The sequence below is a fragment of the Macrobrachium nipponense genome, chromosome 23 (genome assembly GCF_015104395.2).
Source record: "Macrobrachium nipponense isolate FS-2020 chromosome 23, ASM1510439v2, whole genome shotgun sequence".
NCBI classification, from domain to species: Eukaryota; Metazoa; Arthropoda; class Malacostraca; order Decapoda; family Palaemonidae; genus Macrobrachium; species Macrobrachium nipponense.
Window position 1 is genome coordinate 21,333,985 of NC_061090.1, and position 27,967 is coordinate 21,361,951.

Genomic DNA, 27,967 nt, shown 5'->3' on the forward strand with positions numbered 1-27,967 from the left:
TGCAGCAGAGGATGGAATACAGGTCCCAGTTTCGCCCGTAAGGCCGTTCAAAATACGTACGAAGGACGATAAGGCTCCTATTAAAAGTACGAAAATTAGAGAGTTGGCAACTTCGGCGGATACGTTCGTGGAAGGCAGTGTCCGTCTGGATAGAAGGTCAAGGCCGGGCTCGCCGACGCTCGAAAACGATGCCAATACTAATAGAGACGAACTTATATCTGTCTTAAGGGAGCCTTCATCTTGGAGATCTAGACGAGATTCTCGCTCTAGATCCGTGAGCAGAGAAAGAGTGAGACGTTCTCGTTCCCCTGCTGACTATCCGGGAACACAACAGCGGCCAGCAAAGATCAAAGAGACCGCGGCCGTGGAATTCCGGGCCGTCTGTCAGAAGATAGAGGCGAGACAACATCCCTTGTGACGGAGAATGGTACACTAGAGGGACCGGAAGGAGAAAACCAAGAGTTTCTGGCCTCGTATGCAGAGGTGATTGATTTGATTCGTCAATTCAATAACCTTTCGGAGAAGACAGAAACACCGGCCAGTATGCTTCCTCCTGGAATTGACATGGCATTTGGACTAAAGAGGGATACCAAGGTGTCGTATGAATTGCCTTGTTCGAGTCATGCGGAATCGGTCTTGCAACACGTAAACGCAAAGATTGCAGGGAGGGATAATTCCTTAAGATCTAATAGATCATTTAAATTTATTCCCCCTCCAATGATAAAGCAAAGGAAATATTATACGACACCGAAGGTCCCTTTGCCGTCTAGACAAATGAACCCTAATGTTGTAAGGTTAAGGCCTGGATTAACCTTGGATCAGGTTAAAATGGAGTGCCCTTCGATGACGTACCAAGAGGCTGCTACGTTAGAAGCAACAGCTTCTTCTGTCTTTCAGGCTGCTTCTTGGTTAGACCTTTGGTCAACAGCAGTGGCGAAGATTGCATCCTCGGAAGCAACAAGAAAAGTAGTGGATGAACCATTGTTCATTAGATTACTACAGTCAGGTTCCAAGGCGATTGCGTACCTGACAAACGTAAGTGCCAATGTTTGGGCAAATATCCTGCTAATGAGGAGAGATGCAGCGTTGGCTAGACTAAGCCGCAATGTGGATTTGGATTCCCTGTTAGCAATGAGGAATGGGGATATCTTGGAATCGCAATTGCTGTTGCCAGAGGTCATACTGGAAGAGGCGATAGATAGAAGAAGGATGGACACTAACGATAGGTTGGTGCAACAGGCAGTTAGGAAAACGTCTAACAGTCAAACTACTCCTTTGGAGGGAAGACAACAGCAGATGTCTCGAAAGAAGACAGTAAGACATAGCATCTCTAATAGAGTCACAAGACCCTCTTCCCAAAGAGGATAACTCATCGGCCCTTTCACAATAGAAACAACAGAGGAAGGGGCAATAGGGGAAGAGGGAGAGGCTCAAGAAGATAGGATGGGCGCCTCCCATCACTCGGCCACACCAGTGGGGGGTTGCCTGGCAAATCACTGGAAGGTGTGGCAGGAACTAGGGGCAGAGCAGTGGGTGGTGGATGTTCTCAGGATCGGGTATTTGATCCTGTTCGAGGTAACCCCGCCCCTGACAGATCAACCATTACCCCACGTCACTTATGCCCACAAATCTCAGAAGGCCACTATTCTGCAGGACGAAGTGAAGAAGATGATGGAAAAAGGAGCTGTGCAACAAGTATGCAGTCTGGCAAAAGGCTTCTACAGCAGGATTTTCCTGGTACCCAAAGCCAACGGGGAGTGGAGGACAGTAATAGACCTGTCAACGCTGAATCTGTTTATAAGGAAAACCAGTTTCAAGATGGAAACTCCGAAAACGGTTCTACAAGCAGTCAGAATCGGAGACTATGCTGACAGTCGATCTAAAGGACGCATACTTTCAGATACCAGTCCATCAGTCTTCAAGGAAATTTCTCCGCTTCAGTCTTGCAGGGAAAGCTTTCGAATTCAAGGTACACCGTCTCCTCAAGTTTTTACAAGAGTGTTCACCCTCGTGTCGGCGTGGGCGCATGCTCAGGGGATCAGGCTAATAAGATATCTGGACGATTGGCTGGTGATAGCAAAGTCCAGGGAGAAATTACTCAGGGACAGGGCGGCCCTCCTGCAGCTTTGTCATAGCCTAGGTATTGTGGTGAATCAGGAGAAGTCGCAGTTGGATCCAAGTCAACGTTTGGAATATCTGGGAATGGTGAATAGACAACAACAGAAGCCAAAGTATTCCCGACAGACCAAAGAGTAGAGAAATGCAAACAAGTGGTGAATGCCTTTCTGGGAAAACAGACACAGCCAGCAAGACAGTGGCAGGTGGTGCTGGGAATCCTAACCTCCCTGGAGAAGCTAGTACCACAAGGAAGGCTACACCTTCGGTCCCTACAATGGAGGATGAAGGAGTTTTGGTCACCAACAGTAGATCACCCGTACGAGCAAATTCCCTTGTCGGCAGAAGTGAGGAAAGACTTGCTGTGGTGGGTGAACGACGACAATCTGACAGTGGGTGTCCCCTTCAACAATCCTCCCCAGACCTCTTGCTGTTCTCGGATGCGTCACTAGAAGGCTGGGGAGCCCATATGGAGGAGTTGATGGTGTCAGCAAAATGGAGTTGCAAGGACAGAGAACTCCATATAAACGTGCTGGAGTTGAAAGCAGCTTTTCTGGCTCTACAGGAATTCAGGGAGAGAGTAAAGGGACACTCAGTGGTATTGATGTCAGACAACACCACAGTAGTAGCTTATATAAACAAGCAAGGAGGCCTAGTTTCTCGGCAGTTACATGTGATGACAGTTCAACTTCACCAGTGGGCTATAGAGAACCTGGTAGACATCAAGGCCAGGTATATTCCGGGAAAAAGAAAACATAGTGGCCGACAAGTTGAGCCGCAGGGATCAGATTCTGGGAACGGAGTGGTCCCTGCACCAACAGGTAGTGGACAGGATGCTCATGTTGTGGGAAGGACCGATCATAGACCTATTCGCAACCAGGTACAACAAAAAGTTGGAAGTGTATTGTTCAGTAGTCCCAGACGCAGAGGCAGTAGCAGAAGATGCGCTACAACACCCCTGGGACAATCTGGACATGTACGCATTCCTCCATTTGTCTAATTCCGTCAGGTTCTGAACAGGGTAATGCGGTCTCAGAACCTCAAGATGACCCTGGTAGCCCCTTTATGGCCGAAAGCAGAGTGGTTTCCAGACCTACTGGAACTCCTAGTAGATGTGCCAAGAGAGTTACCTCCATGGAGCAACCTTCTGTGTCAGCCGCACGTGGAGAGGTACCACCAGTCGGTGAAGTCCCTATCGCTTCACGGGTGGAGATTGTCAAGTATCTCCTCCGAGCGCGAGGGTTTTCGCAGAAAGCAGCAACTCAGATGGCAGGTAATATCAAAAAATCATCTGCGACAGTATACCAAGGAAAGTGGTCAGCATACTGTGATTGGTGTCGTAGAGGGAACTTGTCTCCACTCGGTACCACTATTCAGCAGTTAGCAGACTTTCTGATATATCTCAGAACAGAAAAAACATATGTCTGTATCTGCAGTGAAGGGGTACAGGGCGGCTCTAGCCTCAGTCTTACGAATGAAAGGAGTGGACATATCGTCTTTATGGGAGTTGGCCATGCTGATGAGGAGCTTTGAACAGTCATGCCCACCAAAGGAGCTAAAAGCCCCAGATTGGGATCTGACCAAGGTACTGAGTAGTCTGACAAAACCCCCCTACGAACCACTAAGGCAGTCCACGGATAGGAGCCTGACCCTGAAGACAGTTTTCTTATTGGCCCTGGCTTCAACCAAAAGGGTGGGGGAGCTACATGGCCTCTCATATCTCATCAAGCACTCGAGAGGTTGGAGATCAATGGTATTTGAGTTTGTCCCAGAATTCGTGGCCAAGACCCAAAATCCAACAATAGTAGAAGGCAGATTCGACTCCTTTACCATACCTTCCTTGGCAGACTTTGTAGACAACGACAAAGCTGAGATGCTCCTGTGCCCCGTCAGGGCACTAAGGAGTAACTTAAAAGAGAACAAGGCACCTCAGGCCGGGGTGCCGGAGGTTGTTCGTAAGTACAAGGACGGACAAGAGGAAGTGTCCAGGAATACAATATCGTTTTGGCTAAGGGAGACGATCAGAGATGCTTATACGGCAGAAGACAGAGGGTCAGATAGCCAGGTGGGAGCTAGAGCTCATGACATCAGGGGCTTGAGTGCTTCCCTGGCATTTAAGATGAACATGTCTGTGGATAGAATTCTGAAAGCTGGTGTGGTGGAAAACGCCAAATAACTTTCACCTCATTTTATTTGAAAGATGTTGCCCATAGATCCTTGGACACCTTTTCCTTGGGTCCAGTGGTGGCGGCCCAACAAGTGATATAGTTCATCCAGTGCCCCTGGCGGGTCAGTTTGCGTCTAGTCTAAGATGAAGGTATGAAAGTAGAATGAATGGGATGACTGGTCTTTTTTCTTTACTACTTTCTTCCTACTCCTTTAACTACGGGCAATATGAAGGAGAGTACCGTCATGTGCTGGAACGGACTAGATGCAGGTGAGGTGGTCAGCCATACTGTGAAGCTATCTTAGGTGATGATATACTTTTCAGTAGCAACACACCCCTCTGGATAATAGGGAAAAGAGGGGTGAAGGTGGATCCAGTTGCAAGGGACAAGAGTAAACAGTAGAATGGTATCTACACCCAGTGGGAGAAAACCAATAGATCCGCTTATATCTTTGGTCCTAGGTTCATTGTCCATTCTCTTAGAATTTCCCTATATATTCGGAAATGGATAAGGTGGCAAACTCCCAGTCAGTTGTAGAGACTTACCTCCCTCCAATAGTAAGTCTATCCTAATGTTAAGACCGAAGGTTTGTTTCGTGTATGAACAAATACCAAATTTGTAACTAATTTGTATTTTTCATAACTAACAAACCTGAGGTCTTAACAGTTAAAGGCCCACCTCGAACCACCCCTCTAGCAGTCTAAACTGGGTTAGAAATATAACTGGTGGGTCACAGGTAGCCGTGGGCATTCTGGGTATACATGCCCCGTGACCTGGTATTGATGCCATTAGTCCCTGGATTTCACAAGTGTAATTTTAATTCTACCGGTTTCCAGCTTGGCGCTAGTAAATCCTAATGATAAGACCTCAGGTTTGTTAGTTATGAAAAATACAAATTAGTTACAAATTTGGTTTTTTTTTTTTCTCTCTCTTTAATTTGCTGATTTTTCTAACTGGATTCAGGGCTGTGCTTTTTCTAATTTTCTTACAAAAACTCGTTCACATGACTCAATTTTTGCATTTAATTCAAATGATTAGGTATTCATTCACGATCGGAGTAAAACAACCTTCTGTTTTCTATTAAGGTATAATCATTATAATTAGAAATCAAGATGGATGATAGCAGTTGTTAGCACCATTTGTTGGTGTTGGTCAGATCACATGTTGAAGAGTGTTTAGTTTAGTTCTGCTATTAGGTAGATGTAATTAACGCATTTTTTGGCAAATGTAAAATCAGATATAAAAGTATCTCAATGGTCTTGTAAAAGGATTATAGGCTTGGGTTTATTATGATGTAACTTTGGTCAAATAAACTTTTAGTGGAAGAAGCATTTGCTTGTATTTAAAATCAGTGTACTGCATTGCTGTTGAAATCGTATTCTTTTGCATTTGAAGAATGTTAATATCAGTATTATGTAGATTATTGAGAGAAAAAGTTTACCGAGATTCTTTTTCTATACTAATTTCTACTGATTTTTTAGTTTCTACCTACTATCATTCTAACTACAGTCAGCCCTGAGTTTTGGAAATGTTATAGAGGATTATTTTATTTGGCTTTCCAGCAGCACTTGTTCTTATTCCTTAAATGTTTGCATATGTGTGTGAATATAGGTCCCTTTTAAATTCAGCACGAACTTATTATCATACATGTATATTTATTCTGCTTTAATATTTGATATATTCTATCCTAGATTCTCTCTCTCTTTCATGAATGTTTATCCTTCTAATATTCATTGTTGTGGATGGTATTTTCAGTCAGCACTGTATTTCAACTTAAAATGATCTTGACCACAAGACAACAGTGAGTTTTACCAGTCACCAGTTTCAAGGACAGATCATATAACTTTCTGGTTCAAAGTGTAGGTCTACATACATCAACAGTAACTTGTGTATGATTTTGTTAATATTCTTGATGTTTAAGAATAATATAAATACCTTTTCTTGCAATTTTTGCTGGTTTGTTTCTTATAAATTTATTAGTTATATCTGTAGTTAGATAGATAGCACACATTTAGAATGAATAAATAGCAAATATGCAGTAGGTAAGGCACCTAATTTTAATAAAGAAAATTGAGAAGATTAACAGGTAACAAAATCACACAAGCCATAACTGATGTACTATGTAGCCTTGGACTTTGGACCAGGTAGTAGTTTAAAGTTTACTTTTAAAAGCACACAACCATTATACTAAATAACAAGAGTGAAAGTGAAGTCAGTGATATACTGCATAAATATACAAGAGGTGTTTGTATATTTTTACATCTCTTGTACCATCCATCATTGAGTTCACTTTAAATACCCACAGCATACAGTAAGAATAAATTTTATTTTTATATATTGCAAAATTAAGAACCACTATTATATATGATTTATACACTACTGCATTGCTGGTCTTCAGATGCATGATATACAATAAATCCCCCAATTTTGTGGGGAATAGGTACCAACAACTCCCCTTGCAAATCTCTTAAAATTCTAGAAATGCTTATACGTACCCGAGTATTTTAATAGTTTTATGACAAAAAGTGAATTTAGTCATGAAAATACGGTAATTTGTGAACATTTATCGTTGAAAAATACAGCGAATAAGCAAATTTTCTGCAAATAACGTACCTATATATGTTCCATAGAGAAATCCATGAATTGCTGAATCAGTAAATTGTAAGAAAGCAAAGCCAGGGGGTCTACTGTATCTTCATATCATTTTTTGTGTTGTACTGGTTAGATTTCAACTTAAAGGAAAGCCCAAAGGTACTCAAGTTACATGTTTTTTCAGGATCTGAGCAACATCGTGGACAGTACTGATTGACTCTGATTTGAAGGAAGCACAACCTCGCATAAGGACAAGTTCATTGTTACCTGTTAAAATAATTATCAGTATACTTAACAGTATGCTTTACTACTATTAAAAAAAACAGTATTGCTGGATAACAGAGTGTTAAAAAGCATATCTAATATTTAGCTACAGAATTGGATTCCTGTGATCAAAAGGATTTGTAAGTAGACCGTTTCATCTCAGGGTTTTGCAGTACAGTTCAACTTCAAGATTAAAAGTGTTGGCGAGAGCAGAAATTTCCTATGAACGTGAGCTATTTTGAAAAGAGATCATTTTAAAAAGTGACCGAAACCTCTGCAATGGCTGGCCATTACTTTTTTAAAGGGACTTTTTCAACTCAATTTTTTTTCTATTATTATTATTATTAATATTATTATTATATCGTATATGTTGAAGTTTGTAAAGTAGTCATCTCCAATAACAGTGACAGAGGGGAATTTTAAAGTGTAGTTAGTCTTAGTGAAGTTCATCATTTAGAATTTTCTCTTTTCATATTTGTGTATTTAAAAGATAAATGAACACGTTTTAAATTTATGTAATGAAATTTGATAGTGATTGTCCTACCTTAAGGTTGCGATAGTGTCTTATGAGATATTCAGATATTGTACACTTTTGAGGATATTTCTAGTCTGCCAGTCAGTATGCACACTGCCATTACTTTTTAAATTTTGCATTTTTCTTCATAACTTGATTGTGGTGATAACTTTGGACTTGATCATGTAAGGAGAGAATGGAAATGGATTGCAGTCTTCTTAAGGCTTGTATCTTAGGTCACCTTCCAATTACTTAGGCCTGTTTTCATGGTGTAAGGCTGTTTATTCGTGGTTTGCTTGTTATATTGCTGCCTTTTATCAGCCAGGTTCCTCAAACCTCAGCCCTTGGGTATGCCCATAGTAGATGTATAATTTGTTTTCAAGGAGTCATGTTTGCACATGTACTGTGTACCTCAGCACTGTTATGAGTTCATGAGCTACTAGGGTGAAGATGGATGTCATTGGAACATGAGTTTATGAGTCAACTTTTATTATAGACAATTAGGGATGTGTAGATGGTCAGAACTTGTAGTGCAACTTTTTTAAATCTAAACTTTTCTTGCTATTCATTAGTTCTTTCTTTGTCATAAAGGTGATAAGATGTGCATTATTGCAATTCATCAACTCCTCAAGCTCACAAGCTTTTACCACTAACTTCATTTCCATGAGAGAAGTTAGTGTTTCAACTTTATGCGCGATATTAAATTTTCATGATTTCTTAATTCAAAACTACATTTGGTCATGATGTATAAAGTTCAAGATCAGTATTTTCTGTGTAATGTCATCCATGTTGACTTTACTTGTTTTGCATACAGTCGTCAGACAAATAGACAATCCCAAAATTAGATGGCCCCCTCTTTTGTTTATATTGAGCATAACTTAAAGTTTCAAATATTTTGATTCAGACTTAACTTATTCTTTTTTCTCTCTCCCAGTGTGTTATACAGTAAATTAGAGAGTATTTATGTCATCATCTGTTGTCATTTGAAATTTTCATTGATAAGAGGTACTCAAATTTGCTGGCTTCTGGGTCAAGTACTTTTTGTGCTAAGCAAATGGCAGTTATTTTTTGGGCTGTAAATCTCCTAATTTTATTGTTGCAAAAGTATTTCATAGAATGTTTGTTGCATTAACACTACAAATCATGATGTAATGCAATTATATATTGCAAGACGAAAGTTTGTCATCCTTCGTAATGGTCCTTGAGTCGAGAATAGAAATAACATTGCCGTTAGATACTCTCAAGTAATTTTACAGATTGCGATTTTTACAAGAGGTTCACCAGTATGAATAATAAACATCTGACTTAATCTTTCAAGTTTTCCAGGGCAATGGATTTAATAAAAGAATGTGCAGTTTACAGATGCCATCTAAATTTTTTTTATATACAGTTGATCATTGTTAAGTAATGTATTTGCAATTTTTTTATTGGAATGTTTAGCATGAGTGTTTGTTGTTTCAGTAATCAGCAAAATATCAAGAACGAATACACTGCAGTAGGAAACCTCGTATCCAGAACCTAATGCTATAAAATTGTCTAATCTATATGTTGTGCACATTAACATAAGATGCCACCAAGGTTAGAAGAAACCATGAATTCTTATAAGATACTGAAAGTAGCATATAATACTAGAAAAATTTAAATTGTCAAGAAAAACCCATGCATTATTCATTCAGAAAAGGAGGAAGGTAAATTTAATTTAAACACTGATTTCTGATAAATTACTATTATGCTAGGCTAGTTTAACATTTTAATCTAATTTATGTTTATGGAAAAACAACAAATTCATACCAGCCAGCATTTAAAAGTACAGTATATATTAATTATACAAGAGGCATTTTTATTTATTTATTTTATTAATATTTTTTTTTTGCATTAACATTTTTAATGCATATATAAAATTATTTATGCTGTCAGATGTAGGTCAGATTTAATTACGTTCTTGTAAGAAAAACAAAATCTGTGATGTGTATTGTATTATTTGTGTATACATATTTGAAATTCATTTTAAATGTTTTGTGATTCTGGACAACAGTAACAGAGCAATGTGGGTGAAATATTCTTTTTGAAGCAGGAGAAAATAGTGTTTCTTATGAAATGCACACCTAACACTTCACAAAGAAATGGCCAAACATTATTTTGATAGACCTAAATTGTTTTAATAATGTGGTAATATATTAAAGTAACATGTTTGTATTTCAGATCCAATTAAGTTATATTTCTGTCATTCCTAAATGCTAGGCAGATCAAATACATATTACATACTATTCTTTGAATAGTAATATGTATTTGATTTTGTAGTGAACTGCTTTTTATTTGATAAGGGGTTTGGTTTTGTTCTTAAATGAAGAACAGAACTGGCTTGTTGCTAATTTTTGTTTTACATAGTTGGCATAGCGTATGACTGAAGTGAAATTATTTTTTCAGTCGACTCACAAGTGTAGAGAAGCTGGTTCACAGCAAAAGTAATTCCTTACAAAATTGTGTAGAAAATTCAGGAAGCACTATAAAGCTAAAACAGTTAGTAAATAAATGACAGTTTTTAAAAAGACCTATCAAGCTTTTCATGTCAAACTGGACACTGAATTAGATGATGAAAATAACATTGCTTAACTTCTTTACAGATCAATTTGTGTATAAAAACCTCTTTAATTGATTTGATTAATATTGATTGCTTTGTTTATTCCCATTATTGCTGACGGGGAAATACTGGCATAATTTTAAACTTATTTTCGGTTTTTTTATCAGTTATCTAAGAATATTAGAATCTGGATACGAGGCTGTATTGTATATGTATTAACAAACATTTAAACAGCTCCATCTTATTGAAGGAAGTGTAAATTTACTAGTATATAAAACATTCTCTGCAGTAGCCATTTCTCATGATTTTATTATAGCTATTAAAAAGATGCATCTAGATATTGAGAGTATATTTCAAGTAAGAGTTAGCTCAAGATTTTGGTAGAATAATTTTCTTAATTAGTAGTAAGTACTTGATATGAAGTCACTCATTTTGTGTGTGTGTATTTTCAGTACTTCTCCCAGCTTGCTTAAAGGGAAAGAAAGAACTAATGTAGAAGTTGCTGAGGAATTGCATTGATTTCTTAAAATAGAACTGTGAAACCAGATGACTATATTTATTTTTTGTTGAACATGTTTTTGCTCTATGGTCCTCATGTGTTTGTTGATTGTTATTTTGCATTTTATTTTATAAATATGGATATTTTGGTCTTATAGAATTAGTAGATGTATAAGATGTCTTCTATATATATTTAAGGAAGTGTTTTGATAGAGATGAAGCATTCATGTGATTAGCTCTATTTAGAAGACTTGCTTCTGATTGATGATTTTACCTTGGAAAATTATTTTTAATCCTTTATGAACCACATTTTTTCCAAGATTGAACTGTCAGGTTGGGAAGAACTCCCCAGTATGCTGTAACCAGGTGTAACAACGAGGTTGGGAAGTATTCCCCAGTATGCTTAAAACAGCTGTAACATCGTATGTGGTGGTCATTGCGGGAAATATTCAGTAATATTTTATGGAATGGCATATGATATTTATATTATTTATATATATTTATAAAGATTATGTATTTAAACACACCATCCTTATATAAGTTCTGTAACAGTCATTGAAATAACACCTGTAGGTCAAGTCCTTGTATGTTTTAGAAGCCTATGTTTTCCTCCTCAGAGCTAAGGCTGCCAAGAATTTCCTTGGGTAGTTGTCAGGATTCAATTTTTATTTGACAGAGGCAGGTTTTAGATTCTAGATTTTTTTTTCTTATATTCAGAGGCAACTTCTTTCCTTGATACCAATTTCTCTTGTATGCTGTTAAATATTGTTATTGCAACGTGTTTTGGTTTATATTTTGTTTACTTAGGAATAACATCCACCAGCGGTACATAAAAGGGTACGTATTTATATCACATCTTGGAAGTAACATTTCATTATAATTAATTATGTTAGTAGGGTAATTGTTATGGTAACAAAAGTCCCAGAGTCTTTTTTAAATTGCAAACAGTAAGTTAGTTTTCAAGTGGAAAGCTAATTTTTCCCTTAAATCATGTGATATTTATTTGATAAATTTTGTAAATACAAACATAGGCTAAACTCTATGCTAAATTAAAGCAACATGAACTCATACAGTTTCAATTTTTTCCTTGATTAAAAGGTAATAAGACAAATCCTTTGGGTAATCCCGTGAGATCTACATAAATTAGCTCTTTGGTCTGGTTAAACTAATAGCAACAACGCATTTGCTACGTTGTATAAGACATAGGTAACATGTATTTGTCTGCTTCAGGATGTTTGACAGCTTGGATGAACTTTACCATGAACGTACCTGCTTTGGTGTACCCCTCTGTTTGGGTAATGATCTGCATGTACACTAATGAACTCATTTGCCGTGGTACCCCCATTGTCTCCTTGATCACAGATCCTCCTTTGCAAAATATACATATTATGCTGCCAAAAGGCCCAGCTCCCACTGTACCTGTGAGGCCTCCATGGCCAAAGAGTTTCTTTTGAAACCCCCTGTCCAGAGGTTTGAATCAATGGGAAATGAGGATACCGATAAAGCAGCCAAAGCTGTAAATTATTATGATCAGCTCAAACAGTCATCCCTCCTAGTGATTATTTATTACCCCTAAAACCAATCGTGGTTAATAATTGGCAGAGCTAATGGAATGATGAATCTTGCAGCAACAAATTAATGGAGCTAAAACTCATTGTTGAATTATGGTATTGTGTGTACCAAGAAGCAAAATCACACTGAAATAATTCTCTCTAGTTATTATTGAGTTGCTTACACTCGTTTGATCCATGGATTATTACTGAAAAAATAGCCCATTTAATCAGATCACTGTATGAAGAGAATGCAGACCAGCACTTACCAATTTTGCTCCTTTTGTGAATGTCATAGCTTCAGCTAACAGAAAATGTCAAATTTTGGAAATATGGAAACTGCCAGAATCATCCCTTTCAAATTGTCCAGTAATCAAAGACTTAAAGAAATACACTTTAATAGACTTGAATGTTGCAGTTAATGATAAAACCTCTTTGGCTGACCCTATGAGAGTTTAATGTTTTAACTCAGTGATCTGGATAAACTACTTAATAATAGTGAATCCCTGCACTATTTGATATGGAGGTTGGCACTAAGGGGTAACTCCTTGCCTTCCATATTAGTGGAGCATTAGCTGGGTATGATGCTGCTTTTTGCTTTGCTTGGTCTCTGTGACTGGCTGTGTTTGCACAGTCTAAGACTATTTTATAATTTATATCTTTGCTTGTTGTATTAGAGGAATGTTGTGGTTTGGGTAAACTTATTATTGGTAATGAAATGCCTGTTGCAAACCTCCAAGTCTTAAAGCTAGAAAATGATTTGGACTAAAGGTCAAAAGTATTGATAACAAGCTCCGAGTTGCAGGTATGTTCCCAATGAGTTATTTTATCATTTAAGTACAGGGTAGATATTTTATTTGAACTTTTATGAGGTTGATTTTTTTGTACAAAAATTTTTTAGTTAATGCTGTTATTTTACCCATTCCTTTACACTTAAATTTGGAAAGTGAAATTCACTTGCCTTGGAAATGCACTGAAGATTGTTATTAGTATAAGCTAAAAAAGTATTTACAAAATTTATTTTAAAAGAATGTCACATGATTTTTTGGTTGTGGGAGTTGTCTGTCCTCTGACTTTGGAAGAAGTAAAATTTAATGGAAAGTAAGTGGATGAGGGTGGTGGACATAAAATTTTGTAAGCGTTTCTTAAAACCTCAAAAGTATGGTTTTGCAAGTACTTAGAGTACTTCAAATGTAACAATTGTGTTGCAAGTCATCATAAGACAGATGAACCAAGTGTGGATATTTATGAGCACAAATAGCATTTAAACTTAATCTTTTTTTTCTATTTATGTTTATCATTTTGTTATACAGTAGCTTAATCTTTTTTCTATTTATGTTTATCGTTTTGTTATACAGTAGCTTATTTACTTTATGTAAAAAATATAATGCATCCCATGGGTAGGAAGATTAGGGATATTATTTACATAACATCTTTACAAAGAGTTGAGCTATACTTAAAGATGAACACATAACAATGGAATTCAAGCAAGAAATTGATCCTAAATTATAATCCAGCTCTAGTTGTTAAGAGCTAGGAAGTATTTTAAGTCATATTGACTTGAAGGGAATGTATTATGCATTGCTTTATAATGCTATAATGAGCATTTCTTAACTTTTCTGTAGTCTTAATCTTTAAAAAATTAAGTCATACTACGTATGACTTATAGAATCATTTAAATATGATATGATGTTTTGCAGCATGTGAAAAAAAGATTTTGTCTTAACTAATTTTTTGTTGGATTATATCATCACACAAAATTCACAGTGAATGGGTACATATTTGAGAAGAGAGTAAGTGTTCAATTAAGAAATTAGAGGCCAAAATATTGCATAGTAGAAGGCATATCATAAGTCACCTGTACAATTAAGAAAAACTCCTTATCCATTATCATATACATAAGTTTCATAATTTGTTTCATTCTTCATTTTATTTGATGATTGATTGAATGATGCATTTGGGGGTGGGGGTCATTGGTTATCACTTCCCTTAATGCTTAGAAAATTTGTTTTTCCAAGGATGAGTAAGTTCATTAAAGTGCACATATGCCATCCTCAATTTTGTAGTGTCATTCTTTACATAGAAGGAAACATATGAAGGATACTTTCAGCTGAGTGATGATTAGTTATTTTTTTTATTTGTAGTAATGACCCTTTAAATCTTTTAGTAAAGGGTGATGTTCTTCATTAATTGCACCTTTTTTGTTTTTTTTGTCATATTCAATGAAATCTTTCAGCTTAGTCTCAAGTCAGAATTAAACTTTACATGAACTGGAACATTTCACAATGAATAACAAGTATCAGGGATAAAACTCTCTTTAGAAGTTTCCAAACCTTAAACATTTTCAGCTTGTCCAGTTATAAAGTTCTAATATTCAATATAGCTTTAATACATCATGGTCATAATCTTGACCCTTTTATAAGAACTTAACCTTCAGGTTAGCCTCATGAGAAAAAAAAATTTAGTTCTGAATTTATTTCAGAATTAATGGTGAGGCATTAATTTTTTCAGCCTACTCCTTCAAGTGTCAAAACTTTTCATTGAGCTGTGTGGCCTAACTTTGATATCAGTAATTATCCTTGAGTTGATAATTATTTGATAATTTTCAGTACAGAGGAAATAATGTAAATAAATGTACTTTTGTCTGGGAGTTGTACTATTTATTGTAATGTTAGCTCTGCTGTTTTTCTTTTTATAATTTTACTTTTTTTCAAGTTAATTTCTACCAAAATGAAATGTTTGTATCAGTACTATTTGAATACTTGAAGAATTCCTATTTAAAAATTAAATACAAAAAATGTAGTATTAAAAACAAATTCTTCAGGCCAGTGCTGTGAGAGTATTATTAACTCAACATTAAGGTTTGGTTTAAAGATGTAATTAGCATAATAAGTAATAAGCATAATAATGAACAGCAGAAATGGGCTATTAGTCATATCAAAATGCAAAAATGAAAACTTGATAGTTGGTAAATTTTCTAATGTGTCAGACCTGGAATAGAATGTTTGCAAACTACAGTATTTGGAGGGCACCCTTGTAGATCAGATTTATTTAACGCATGAGATAGAAATGTTATAATACAGTACATGCTTATGTTAAAATTTTATACATTGGATAAGCACTTAACGGTAGATTTATGATTTTATTTGCACACTGTACGCTAAGATGGAAGAGATCATTTCAACATTCCCAGTTTTTTGTTTACTGGGTTACTGTTTAAGAATAGCTTATCTCACCTTCTGACTGATAGAACAGTGGTTAGCACTGACATAGAACAGTGGTTAGCATTATTTAAGAAAATATTTCACTCGCCCAATAAACATATCAAGTAGCTGAACAGAAATTTAGTGTCATACTTGAGGAGCTTTACTCTTGTTGAACAAACTGAAACTGATGCAGATTAGCTGCTTTTGAGTGAATAGGTTAAAAGATGTAAAATTATGAGGAGTATTGGCAAGTTGTAATTAGATGTGTGATAGAAATATGAATTTGGTAATGGAATTGGAACAGTTTCTGATTTTGAAATGACACAGTTGCCTTTAAGAGAAATCTCATGCAGTAATTCACCTTTCTTAGAAAGTGGTATGAAATGCCTTGTACTATAGTAATATGCCTCCTCATATATAAAAAATTTTGTATGCATAAACCAAGGATTGTCTTGTACAGTTTTGTTTTTAGCATATTAGCAAAAAAAAAGAATGCTCCATCTCTGTAAAAGTTTGAGTGTCCTCTAAGTGGATATTCCCTGTTGCTTTTATTTGCTCTCTCTGCCTTGAGCACCATAATCCTCATTTCTTGAAGCACTATATTTCAGTACACTGATATTGGATCTGTCTCAGTTTTATTGCCTGAGTGTTCCTTTTGTCAAATGGAATATCTTCGGTTCCCCTGGAATGAAATTTGTTTTCAATTTCATTGAAGTTTTGAATATGATTTTGACAATTTTGTTTATATTTCAGTTGAATTCAAGAGTACCTGACCTCTTTTTATGTATGGATGATTGTATTCATTGCATGTTTTGAACATACATTATAATATTCTCTTTTCCTTTTCATTCCACTGTGACAGTAAAAAATATTTTCCACCCATAATCTGTGTCCATGGCTTCATATTAGTATTGTAGACAAATTTCAGTTTTTCACATGCCTATCATTTTCATATGAAAGCCTCAACATGCACATTCAGTTTGTGATATGAAGTTTATTCATCATAATATCACTTAATTCACATTTTCATTTGTGAATATGTGTTCAGTGTGAAACTTTTCCTATTCTTAGTCTTGCTTTCTAGTGAATAGCTATCTATTAATTGTGTATATATTGTAAATAAATGTACTAATTGGTAATTCATATTAACTTTTGCAACAAATATGATTTACTATAGCATGATGTTACTATTGCAGAAGAAATGAGAGACTGGATGTGCCAAAATGTGTGCAACTTGCATAATTATTGAACATTTGCATTTCAAAGAATGTGACTGGCAACATTATAATTTTTGCATGTTTCAAGGGCTGATGGACCAGTGAATTATCTGAAATTACTGTGAAGTGCAATTCATATATTTGCATACTATCAAGAGTATAAGTATATATGTAAATGCTTGCTTAATTTCTTTTGCAGCAAAATATCCTGGAAACAAAACTATACTTTGTTAATGGATTTTGTAAAATTTTAAAACTACATTTTTTATTGAGCCTAATATGTACTATTACAGTTAACACAAAAATATTGATACTATGCAAAAAAATTTTTAATTTGAAATAAAAAATCTAGTGTACGAGTTGGAAATATGTGAACGCAAGAGTATTAAAGTTGCTTTTGTGTTTGAAATAAAGTGAAAACCTAAGTATTAAGAATACAGCACACGGCTGAAGTTAAGATATTTAGCTGCCAAATAGAGGTATCAGAAATTTTGTACATACTTTTTCATTTCACTGGAATACCAATATACTTGATATTGAAGACAAACTATCACTGCCATTCTTGTTTTTGATATCTGTTGTTGCTCACATGTTCTGTATGCATAGCTTTAACATGTTAATTTTCAGCTCCCACTTCCCATCATCTGTAACATTGTCTAATGTTGTTTCTACAACAGGGAAAGCAGGAGTTTTGGGCAATTTTATCAATTCATCATAATTCAGGAGAATTGCACTCATGGTTTTTCAAACTGTGGATGGTGTTATGTGCAATGAGGCAATAGCTGCCATATCTGCCATTTATGAGGCAGTTTTTTTTAATACAGTACTGAACAATATCATATACTATTTAGAATTATGGGAGTCTGAGTTTTTCAACTAGGCAAAATTATATGCAAAGTACAGTGTAATTATATATTTTTATTACTAGAAAAGCTGATAATTTTATTACTGCACTGATGACACTGATGATGTGTATTATGTATTGTATATGCAAAGGTTTTGCATAATCACAAATGTCTTTTTATTATTTAAATATTTTTCACACCTTAAAAGCTAAACTAGCAAAAGATATCCAGTTGATCTTTCAGGTTTTGTTCTTTTTCCATACACTGGTTGTATTTATTGTAAATATTATTGTTTAATTCTTTTAAATAATAAATGTGAGACTGCCTCTTCTCAATCTTTTCTTATTTACCAAAGGGTAAGACAACATGCATAGCTTTCATGTCCACAGAAATACATCATCACCTTTTGTGACTCCTCATAACTACCTGGAATTGGTGACTGAAATTTGGTCAAAAGTACTTGGTGACAGCGGTGAGTGAGGTTATTCCCCAACTCGCCACCTTCCCTCCATAACTTCCCCTTACCCTCCAGTTAAGTATCTTGTTACTTATTTACAACAGTCAATTCCAACTTGCACCAAATAATAATCCTACAAATGCCTCCCCCCCAAAAAAAAATTTGGAAAAATAGAAATTTAAAATTGTTATATTTCATACATACATGAGGGCAAGGGTTAACTACCAAATAATAATAAGGCAAAAACTGGAACTGATGGTACTTTTATAGTCAAATGATCAGGTAAACAAATTCCAATTAACCACAAGCAATCATGCCCAATCACTGAGGACAGTCATTTGTAAAATATGATATCATTTTATGATAAAATGAGATTTTATGTATACTTGCCAAGTAATTACATAGCTACAGTGAAACTATAACTATGAAATTACTTGTTAAGGTGCATACATAAAAAGTAGGATTTGTAGAATGATGAAACATGCCAAACTTAAAATTTAATAAAACATACAGTAGCTTACAACAGCTTGATTCTGTATCTTTACCATTTTTAGACTATCCAATTATGGTTTTTATGTATAGTAATCACATAAAAGGAATTTTTAAACATTTGATTTTTTTTTGTACAGACCCATCAAGTGTGCTGCCTTATGCCTAAACCTTGTATTGTAGTTAGGTATAATCTTCATTTTAGTTAGAATTTAATTGGGAGAAACATGACAAATTTTAACCAATTTGTATTTTTCATAACTTACAAACCTGAGGTCTTAATATTAGGATACGATAAATACTCAGCGCCAGCTGGAAACCGGTAAAGTTTAAAATAATTGTGTACTCAAGGGACTACTGGCATCTGTGCTCGGTCACGAGACATGTGGAGCCACCCACATACCCCACTTTAACTCGTAACCCCATTAGTTATTCTTCCAACCCAGGTTAGTTGATAGAGGGGTGGTTAGAGGTGGGCCTTTGTATGTTAAGACCTCAGGTTTGTAAGTTATGAAAAATACAAATTGGTTAAAAATTTGTCATTTGTTCATATACGAAAATAACCTTCGGTCTTAACATTAGGATAGACTTACTCTTGGTGGGAGGTAAGTACCAGTATTTCAGAATCTAAGACATATATTAATATCATAGTCAGACTTCTGGGTTCTACACAATGTCATAGTTCATTGCGTCCGAGGAAGATAAGAAGATCTGTTGTTCTAACGAACCAATTCATCCACTCATGTAGGTTTGTTATCATTCCTCTCCCCCTTGCTAACGAGAGGAATATCCTGCTACTGATAGGTATCTTACTGATACTAACTGTAACAGTATGGCTACTTCACTCATCTGTACCTTGTCCGTTCCAGCTTATGATGGTACTCTCTTCTTACTCCCCTAAGTAAAGAAGGAGACAGAAATTTGAAAAGGAAAGAGGCCAGTTAACTCCTCCATTTCACATTCATACCATCATCTTAGACAAGATACCAACTGACCCGCCAGGGGTACTGGATGAGTTACACCATTTGTTAAGCAGCCACCAAAGGACCCAAGGAAATTGTGTCCAAGGACCTCTGGGCAACCTTATTTATATATAGGAAATCGAAAGTGGCTTTTCATAACAATGAACCCACTCTCAAATTTCCATGAACAGACAGACACCTTAGCATTGCACAATTTTGAGCTTCGATACAGTCAGACAAACCGTCATGATCATTTTAACAGATATGTTCTAAATTGCCAGAAGGCCCCTATTCCTCTGATGACCTTCTCTTCTGTATAACCTCATTGGTACAACTTGACTACAAGGAGTAGGCTTGACTAATCGCCTCTGTTTGGCCTGTTCCTTTACGTCTACCACCTTTTTGTTCTAGGTGACGTAGTTCTTTCTATAACCACAGAGTACTTTGACAAGTCAAAGCCGGCCCTCCTGAAGGTCTCTCACACATACTCGCACCGTACTGAGCATGACCTGTGCTGCATTGCCTCATTATCCTGGATTCTGGGGCAAATTGGAACTGATGTTCCTAACTACTTTTGAGTCTACGTCAAAAACCTGGTTAGTGAGTACTCTCGCTCTACCAAGGTCAGAGGAAGACCACCATCCACGGTCAGTTTCCTGTAACGTGACTGATGTATGTGCCTGGTGGTAATCCATCAAGCCTACTCTGATACAGAGTATGATTTCACTTATCAGATTGGAGTTCTTATATGCCCCAGCCAGTTCACTGCTCTTGATTCATCTGAAGATTACTCAGTATGAAGTGATATTCACATGCCCAATCACCAGTCCAATGTATATTACCATACATGTAATTACAGAGACTTCCCTCTGCTCTGACAACCTCTCCACCAGATCATTGTCTACTGACCGAATGCCTTTAATGGACAGAAACCTCTTCTATACAGGCAGTCACGGCCAAAGAGTCATTCTGTATATGTGAGCTAAAGACCTTTGGAGTCGTGTTACACCCGAGGTGATGCTCTACACCCAAAATCTTAAAATTATTAATTCGTAAAGGGATACTGGGCAACCTCCAGACCTTGAGATATTAATTCTACCTATCAGTGTTGCCTCCTCCCCACATAAACCTGGTAGCGATGATTGAGCTAAGATACACTTTATCAGTCACTCATCTTGGGTCCTCCTTAATTAATGCAACCCATTCTTCCGTTCGGTACATGGAGGAACAGGTAGAACCTAGAGTTTGCATAACCTCCAGGTTGTTCCCAGCATCGCAAATGGAATCCTCAGGCTCCTCGCAGGGTGAAACCCCTGAGACAGCTCTTACATGGTTTTTCCATTATATAAGTTCCTCTCTGGACGAGTGGTTTGTGCACTCATCTGCCAAACCGGTGGGCCGAGGTCCAACACCCGGCTCTGCCAACGTGGAATCAGAGAAACTTATTTCTGGTAATAGAAATTAATTTATCGATATAGTGCAGTTCGGATCCCACAATAAGCTGCAGGTCACGTTGCTAGGTGACACATTGGTTCCTAGCCACGTAAAAAATATCCAATCCTTCAGGCCAGCCCTAGGAGAGCTATTAATCAGCTCAGTATTTTTGGAAAAACTAAGATACACTTAACTTTTCCAATTATATGGACGATATCATAGGAAAACCCCAGGAAATTGTTCTATGATAATATATTCTATTCAGACACGTCCTAATTATCCTCCTGGCCAAGGAATTAATCTGTTAACAGGACATGGCTCATTTTTTCCACAAGTAATGTTACTTCCCAACCACGAAACACCTTATGCGGTGATCTGTTACAATATATGGGCGTATGTTCAATATGCTACCTTCCAAAGGGAAATCCTATATTGCCAGAAACCACCATGGTGCTATTCTTGAGTAACCTAGCCCAGAATTGTACCCAACGTCACTTCACCCCACCTCACTCTTGAAGAATGGGAAACTCCCCACCTTCCCCTTCCAATTATGATGAGGTTCTAATGCCTTGCTCCAGCCAACTGAAGCTCGAACCCTCTATGTTAGGTTCGTGACTTCAATATAGAAACTAGACCAGGATGGAAGAGACCCATTTGCAGATTCTAGGTTAATCTAGCCAACAACCACTTGGACTAGTCTAAGTAGGTATAGTCAATTAAGAATTGACTAACTTATTTCAAGTTGGCAAGACCAGGTTGACCCTGGCTTGGTTAGGTTAGGCTATGTTAACTTCCAATTAGGCTAGGCTAACTCCTCCATCACTTAGGGGAAGGTTAAGTCCATCAGAGATGTACTCTTAACTAGGATAGGCTAGTATAGACTAGCTTAACCTAGAAACTAAATGACTTAGGTTAGGGTAAAGTCGTTCAAGAAAGTTCGGGCTATACATGCTAGGCTACAACCACAACCTTCTAGGCTGAGGTGGTAAAAGTGTTTCGAATGGGTAGCCTAGGCACTAGTCTATGCTTGGCTATACTTATAACCTTACTAATTTGCCCAAGCTAAGATAGTAAAGGCATGTTCACGCAGCCAGACCATGCTAAGTCATCAACCCACTGTTAGGCTAAGTTGACATGTACGACAAGTATGTCGGAACCATCTAACCAATGAGTTAGGCTAAGCTAACTAAGAATTGTACCACTCAGACTAATCTAAGATGGTAAATGCAGGTTCGAAAACTAAACCACAACCATTAGCTAGTCCAAGCCCGCTCATGCATACCCAAACCAGTTAGTTTGGACAGTCTAAGCTAAGAACTACTACTCAGATTAACTAAGATAGTAGCAGTAGACTCGGACTGGCTGGAATAGGCTACAAATTTAACCACTTGTTAAACTAAAAGGTGACTCAATTAGCTTGGCTATAGCATCTTAGGTTACAAGTGCCCTACTTAGGCTTGGCTACCTTAAGTGGCAAAAGAAAGAAGCTCACCTCCTCCTTTCAACTTAAGTTTCCATGCGGTTTCATTAAGAAGAATGGTTCTACAGCACTTAACTTCTAAGAAACCAAGCTTTCGGTTAACTTTAACTACTTGCGTAAGAGTCGAAGCGATTGGTCAATATTCTTATAGGAACAAACCAGATTATACCAACAAGTATATAATACATGGGAATTCTTACCTGGAAAGTACGTATGCTAATTCCCACCATTCAAGCTGTATACGATTACTAAGAGGAATCCATAGCATTCCAGCAATCCATGCATTTATGTGTTGTAAAACGGACTCTGCATGACTTGAACAAGTTAATTCATACACTTTCGTATCCTTTTTCAATCCAAACACCATGTCAATCCCCGGGGGAAGCATAATGGCAGGTGTCTCCGTGCTCCCCGAAAGGTTATTGAATTGACGAATCAAATCAATCACCTCTGAATACGAAGCCAGAAACTCTTGGTTTTCTCTTTCCTCCGGTTCTAACATACTTTGTTCAACCCCAGGAGACGTTAACTCACTCCTACGCTCTGACAAACGTCCAGGTGCGTCATGGCCGTCCGACCATACGACCGTGGCATCTTTGATCTTTAATGGCCACTGATGGCTCGATCTCGAATAGTCAGTAGGATTGAGAACATATATACAATCCTATATACAAACATGAGAGCAATTTTATCATATTACATTACTCTGACATCTTTAAGTCCATGGAAAAAAAGTTTGTAAAAGCATCGGCGTATGTATCAAGTTCACCAACGGCATTGTAGTCTCTCTTAGACTCTTTGTAGTCTCCACTGGCAACTCCGCGTCGGCTGCTAGCCCAGTGACAGTCGACGCTTTCGCTCGTTCGGACTCTTGTAAATGGCTTCATCCGCTTGCTTTGAGCTTACCTTGTAAATGGCTTCATCCGCTTGCTTTGAGCTTACCTTGTAAATGGCTTTGTCCGCTTGCTTTGAGCTTACCAGCCACTGACTTCTTGACTTTCTTGCTGATTGGGATGTGACAGTCCTGGCTCAAAGATGAAGAAGAATTTACTTTTCTCCTCTTGTCCCGAGGACCAGTCACAAAATCCTGTATCCTCCAACGCTTGACTGGTACACGCAGTGACGTCATCAAACTTAGCGATGACACCAGCTAGAGGAAGAAGACGAATCACGCTTTTTCTTTTTGTCTTTCTTAGCAATTTTCATCTCTAGATCTTGTAATTTCTTCATTACTGTGTGTACCAATGAGTCAGAAAGCGTATTTGGTTCCGGAGGCAGCGAAGTAGATCAAGAAGCAGTAGGCTGTGACTTCATTGCAGCGTCATGGATCTATGGCCATTAGAGCTCTACGGTCGTTATAGCTCTACAGCCGGCATGGTTATCTCAGCCTAGTCTACCACTGGACTGCTGACAACCTAAATGGCAACCGTCTAAGTTGACTGAGCTAAAGTACTGCTTAAGCTTTCTTATTCCAAACATAACTGGAGCACACAACGGCACAGCCGCTTATCTTACGAGAAAATTCAATTTCTCTATAAGTGTGTGCTCCCGAAATGAAAGCGTAATATAATGATGCCACCAAAGACGACGAGAGGTTGGTAGCATTGGGCTGTAACGTCATGACTACCGCCATTTTGCAAGCGGTTTTGGCTATGACGTCATCACACCTGATGGGAGCGTGTGGCTGTTGATGGTACTCTTGCAGCGAAGATCAATAGACCCAACCTGCTGTGGCATTTCTACTTTACAAGGATGTGACAGTCCTGGCTCGAAGATGAAGAAGAAATTATTCTTCTCTTGGCACGAGGATCAGTCACGAAGTCCCTGATTCTAGCCTTCTCCAACTCTTCACACCCACACTAACTAATCTTCCATCATTCACTTGTTTGGCAATTACAACTACTTCTTGTGCTTTCATATAATAGGGATGTAACAATCCTGGCTCGAAGATGGAGAAGAAACTTCTCTTCTTGGCTCGAGGATCAGCTACGAAGTCCCTATTCTACCAGGATTAGCCTAAGCTTGTTGACGCCTAAGCGGAAAGATACAGAGGAAAGACTTGTGTCTTTTCCATTATGTGACTGTTAAATCTCCTAACGCTTGTAATTTCTCTCAAAAACAAAGTGCATTAAAAATCTCCAAATCCAAAAATGTAGTTGTAAATTACTCTTGTACGTACCTCAAAGTGAAAATGGAAGAATGTCTCCGAGTAGGCCGCAGCTGTGAAGTGACGCCATGTTTATGACGTCACTGAGCATCCCGAATACGAAGCCAGCACTCTACCAGAAGTGCAAGGCTGTTGATGTTATTCTCGTAGGCATAGCAACCTGACATTGAAGGCTGCCTTGTTGCACTATCTGCTTCTTTACAGATGATGATGCATCCGACCGCCATTCAGTGCATATCAGGATAAAAGGGATATCCATCACGTGGGAACCTGGATGGCAGCACGACGTTATACATCAAACCAACTGTCCTTCTGGGGTTGGTTCTCCTGATAAGACTAACGCCGACTGCACACCTGCATCATCTCTACCCACGTATCTGGAAAGAAAACAAGATGGCGATGCACACCTCTCCCCGCAGGGAAAGGAGCACAATTAGTCATAATTACTTCCCAAAGCACATCCTGATACATCCAAGCTTTGGATTTACAGGCAATCCATATGAATATGTGATATTCCAAAGCACAGGTAACAAATAACAAATTAACTGTACCTTGTGATATCCAGGAAGTCTCGAAGCATGAGAGGACTTCATGTTCACATGCCCGGGAATTCCAAACAACAAATTCCAAACAACAGGGGGCAAACTAAACCGGCTTTAAAAGGATGGAGGCAAAGCACATCCTCTCTTAAAGGCGGTAAGAAAATAACTAACAGAGTCACGAGTTAAAGCGGGGTATGTGGGTGGCTCCACATGTCTCGTGACCAAGCACAGATGCCAATAGTCCCTTGCGTACACAATTATTTTAAACTTTACCGGTTTCCAGCTGGCGCTGAGTATTCATCCTATCCTAATGTTAAGACTGAAGGTTTGTTTCATATATGAACAAAAGTGTGGTCAGGAGGCAAGACATCAGTTTAAGTGATAGATTTGTATTTAAACTTTAAACAAAAATTTAATGTTTGATTTACAAACCAATTATCAAAATTTGTGAAAATCGCAACTAAGGAGGGAAGGTAGGCCGACTGTTGAGAATAACAATTTGATCGAGAGGTATATAAGTTCCTTGACAGAGAGCATATGACCTTCATATTAGCTATCAACCAATGCTCCAAGGGGACTGGGCTCACCAGTTGGTAAACCACAAAAGATTCTTACTCAAAGGATGCCAATCATGAAACAAGACAGCATGATCAATGATCAAATGAGAGAAGTAAGAGCATGATAAATGATCAAATACGAGAAGCAAGGTCTGCTTACTTGAAACTTGAGCACATTTGCCAAAGGATCCAAAACACAAAATATAAGACATGTGTGTGCAGTGTTTCCTGAGATATTGGTCCCTTTAAGTGGCTGTGCAAAGTTACAACAACAGGGAGACCCAAGCAACATAGCTTAAGTGTAGTGGCATCAAATTCCTACCTCTCACCATCTTCACCTGAGAATTAAGAGGCCATAAAAGCAAATCCCTATTTGAGCTTCTTGAAATCACCTAATGAAATCACCTAAAGGAAAAAAAAAAGGTAACTGTGCCTGCAACTTTGGTCAGCTCTGCTCTTCCACTAATAAGGTTTCCAAATAGCAGTAAAAGATCATCTCAGGATGAAGCTTATACGTATCTAGGGTTTACTGTACCAATAAAGTGAGAATGTACCCTAATCTCTATCTCTGGAAGATTTGGTGACAATTGACAGATCTATGGTTCATAAGAAAGTTGGGTCACCTGTAAATAAAAAAAGGAAACCTAATCTAGCACTCGGGCATCATCAAAGCCCTTACATCTCACCATAGCATCTATACTGCCACTTTCCCCTTTCCAGAGTATTTCTTTTCTTTCAATCCGGCTATCACATACCAGATATGAAGGCAGAAATTCATACTTCAAACTTTCTTAAGTGTTGAGAAGAACAGGGACTTAAATTTCATGAAGTTTTGTCCCCCAGCTTCACTAACATTTTATATGAAATGGAATGAATATCAACTTTTGGGCAGAGCCAACATTTAGGAATAGGAAGCAATATAAAATTTAGGCCAAGCGCTGAAACCTATGAGGCCATTCAACGCTGAAAGGGAAACAGTAAATTAGGTTTAAACTCACAGTTGCACTATGAAACAATTGTTGGAGGGTGGTAAGTTAGGTGGAAGAAAGATAATATGAACTGAGATATAGTAAAAGGAATGAATAGGGTTGCAGGTAGTGACAGAAGTGACGCTGTAAAGAACCTTAAGTAATGCCTACAGTGCACAATGTCAGGTGTGGCGCTGCCCCCTACAGGGGATCCATCGTGATCAGTTTTGAAAATGAAAAGAAGAATCAGATAATTAAATAAATTAATTGTCAAGAACAGATCAAACAGAAATGTTACATGGTGTCAAAACTACTAAATTGTGTAAGGCTCGTATTCTTATTGGGATGGTTTGTAAAACAAAAGAAAAACAGTCCACTATAAACTGTGGAACAAAAGTCAGGATATAAGCTCTCAATGGAAAGAGACACAGAAATGTTAAAATCACTATATTTAAAGATATATTACAAAAAAATATTTGCACTTTAAAATGTCTTTTAAAAAATTCCACATATGCAACAGTGAGAAAGCCTACAACCTTACTTCAGTCTACAGCTACTACCATACCCTGATTACTTCCAGTAAGATGCATAAAAATGAGTTTCAATCTTACGCCACCATGTAGGATCTGTATTTTGAGAAAAAAGAAACTACCGAACTTGTACAGCTATCTTATTCACTGTAACCTGAAAAAGAATAAAGAAATGGGTTAGTAATGAACCAAACTGATCTAAATATTATAATTTATTACATAAATTATTTTATAACTGCAATTTGTATTGCTATTTTAACTACATGTGGCTGTCATGTTACACAATTAACGAAGAGCGACATGGAAGAAGCCATTCAGATTTGTGAAGGAATCATTCTGCAAAACAATGTTTAGCAAAGGTATACTTTTGGATAATAAAAAGCAAAGTATTTTAATTTACCTCTTAATTACTCCCAGTCTTCAGTTTTGCAAAGTCAGCGCTCAGAATCTTCATCACATCAACATGCTTTAAATTCTGCCTTGATTTCTTCACACTGTTGTAGTTTTCTTTTACAAACAGTGCAAAAGCTCCTGGAGTTCTTGGTGTTTGGGAACCATGGGATGGGGTTCCTGAATTGCTTGACTTTGAACCTCTGCCTTTAGAATTTACAATAAGTTCAAACTTTCCATAACAAAGTCCACATACTTTTCGTTCTGTGTCAAGGCTTTTTGAATGGCGTCCAATGCTGAAAAATACCAGGAATTAGTCCCTTCAAAACATACTAAAGTAACAGAGTACCTGAAAATTTTAAAACTTGACAATGTTTTGTTTTAAACATAAAAATGCCTTACCTTCACTAATGTTGTTACATATACTGATTATTGGTAATG

General features: G+C 37.4%; 2 protein-coding genes across 2 annotated transcripts in view; one reads left to right on the forward strand and one right to left on the reverse strand.

Annotated features, from left to right (window-relative positions):
* The window catches only part of LOC135199281 (ubinuclein-1-like), a 163,749-nt gene extending 145,869 nt beyond the window's left edge, over positions 1–17,880 (forward strand). The window contains 1 exon segment of the mRNA XM_064227186.1: positions 7,060–17,880. Coding sequence (XP_064083256.1) covers positions 7,060–7,088 — 29 coding nt within the window. The 3' untranslated portion in view covers positions 7,089–17,880.
* A 9,160-nt stretch (positions 17,881–27,040) lies between these two features.
* The window catches only part of LOC135199276 (uncharacterized), a gene marked incomplete in the record, with an annotated part of 93,547 nt that continues 92,620 nt past the window's right edge, over positions 27,041–27,967 (reverse strand). The window contains 2 exon segments of the mRNA XM_064227173.1: positions 27,041–27,290; positions 27,537–27,822. Coding sequence (XP_064083243.1) covers positions 27,540–27,822 — 283 coding nt within the window.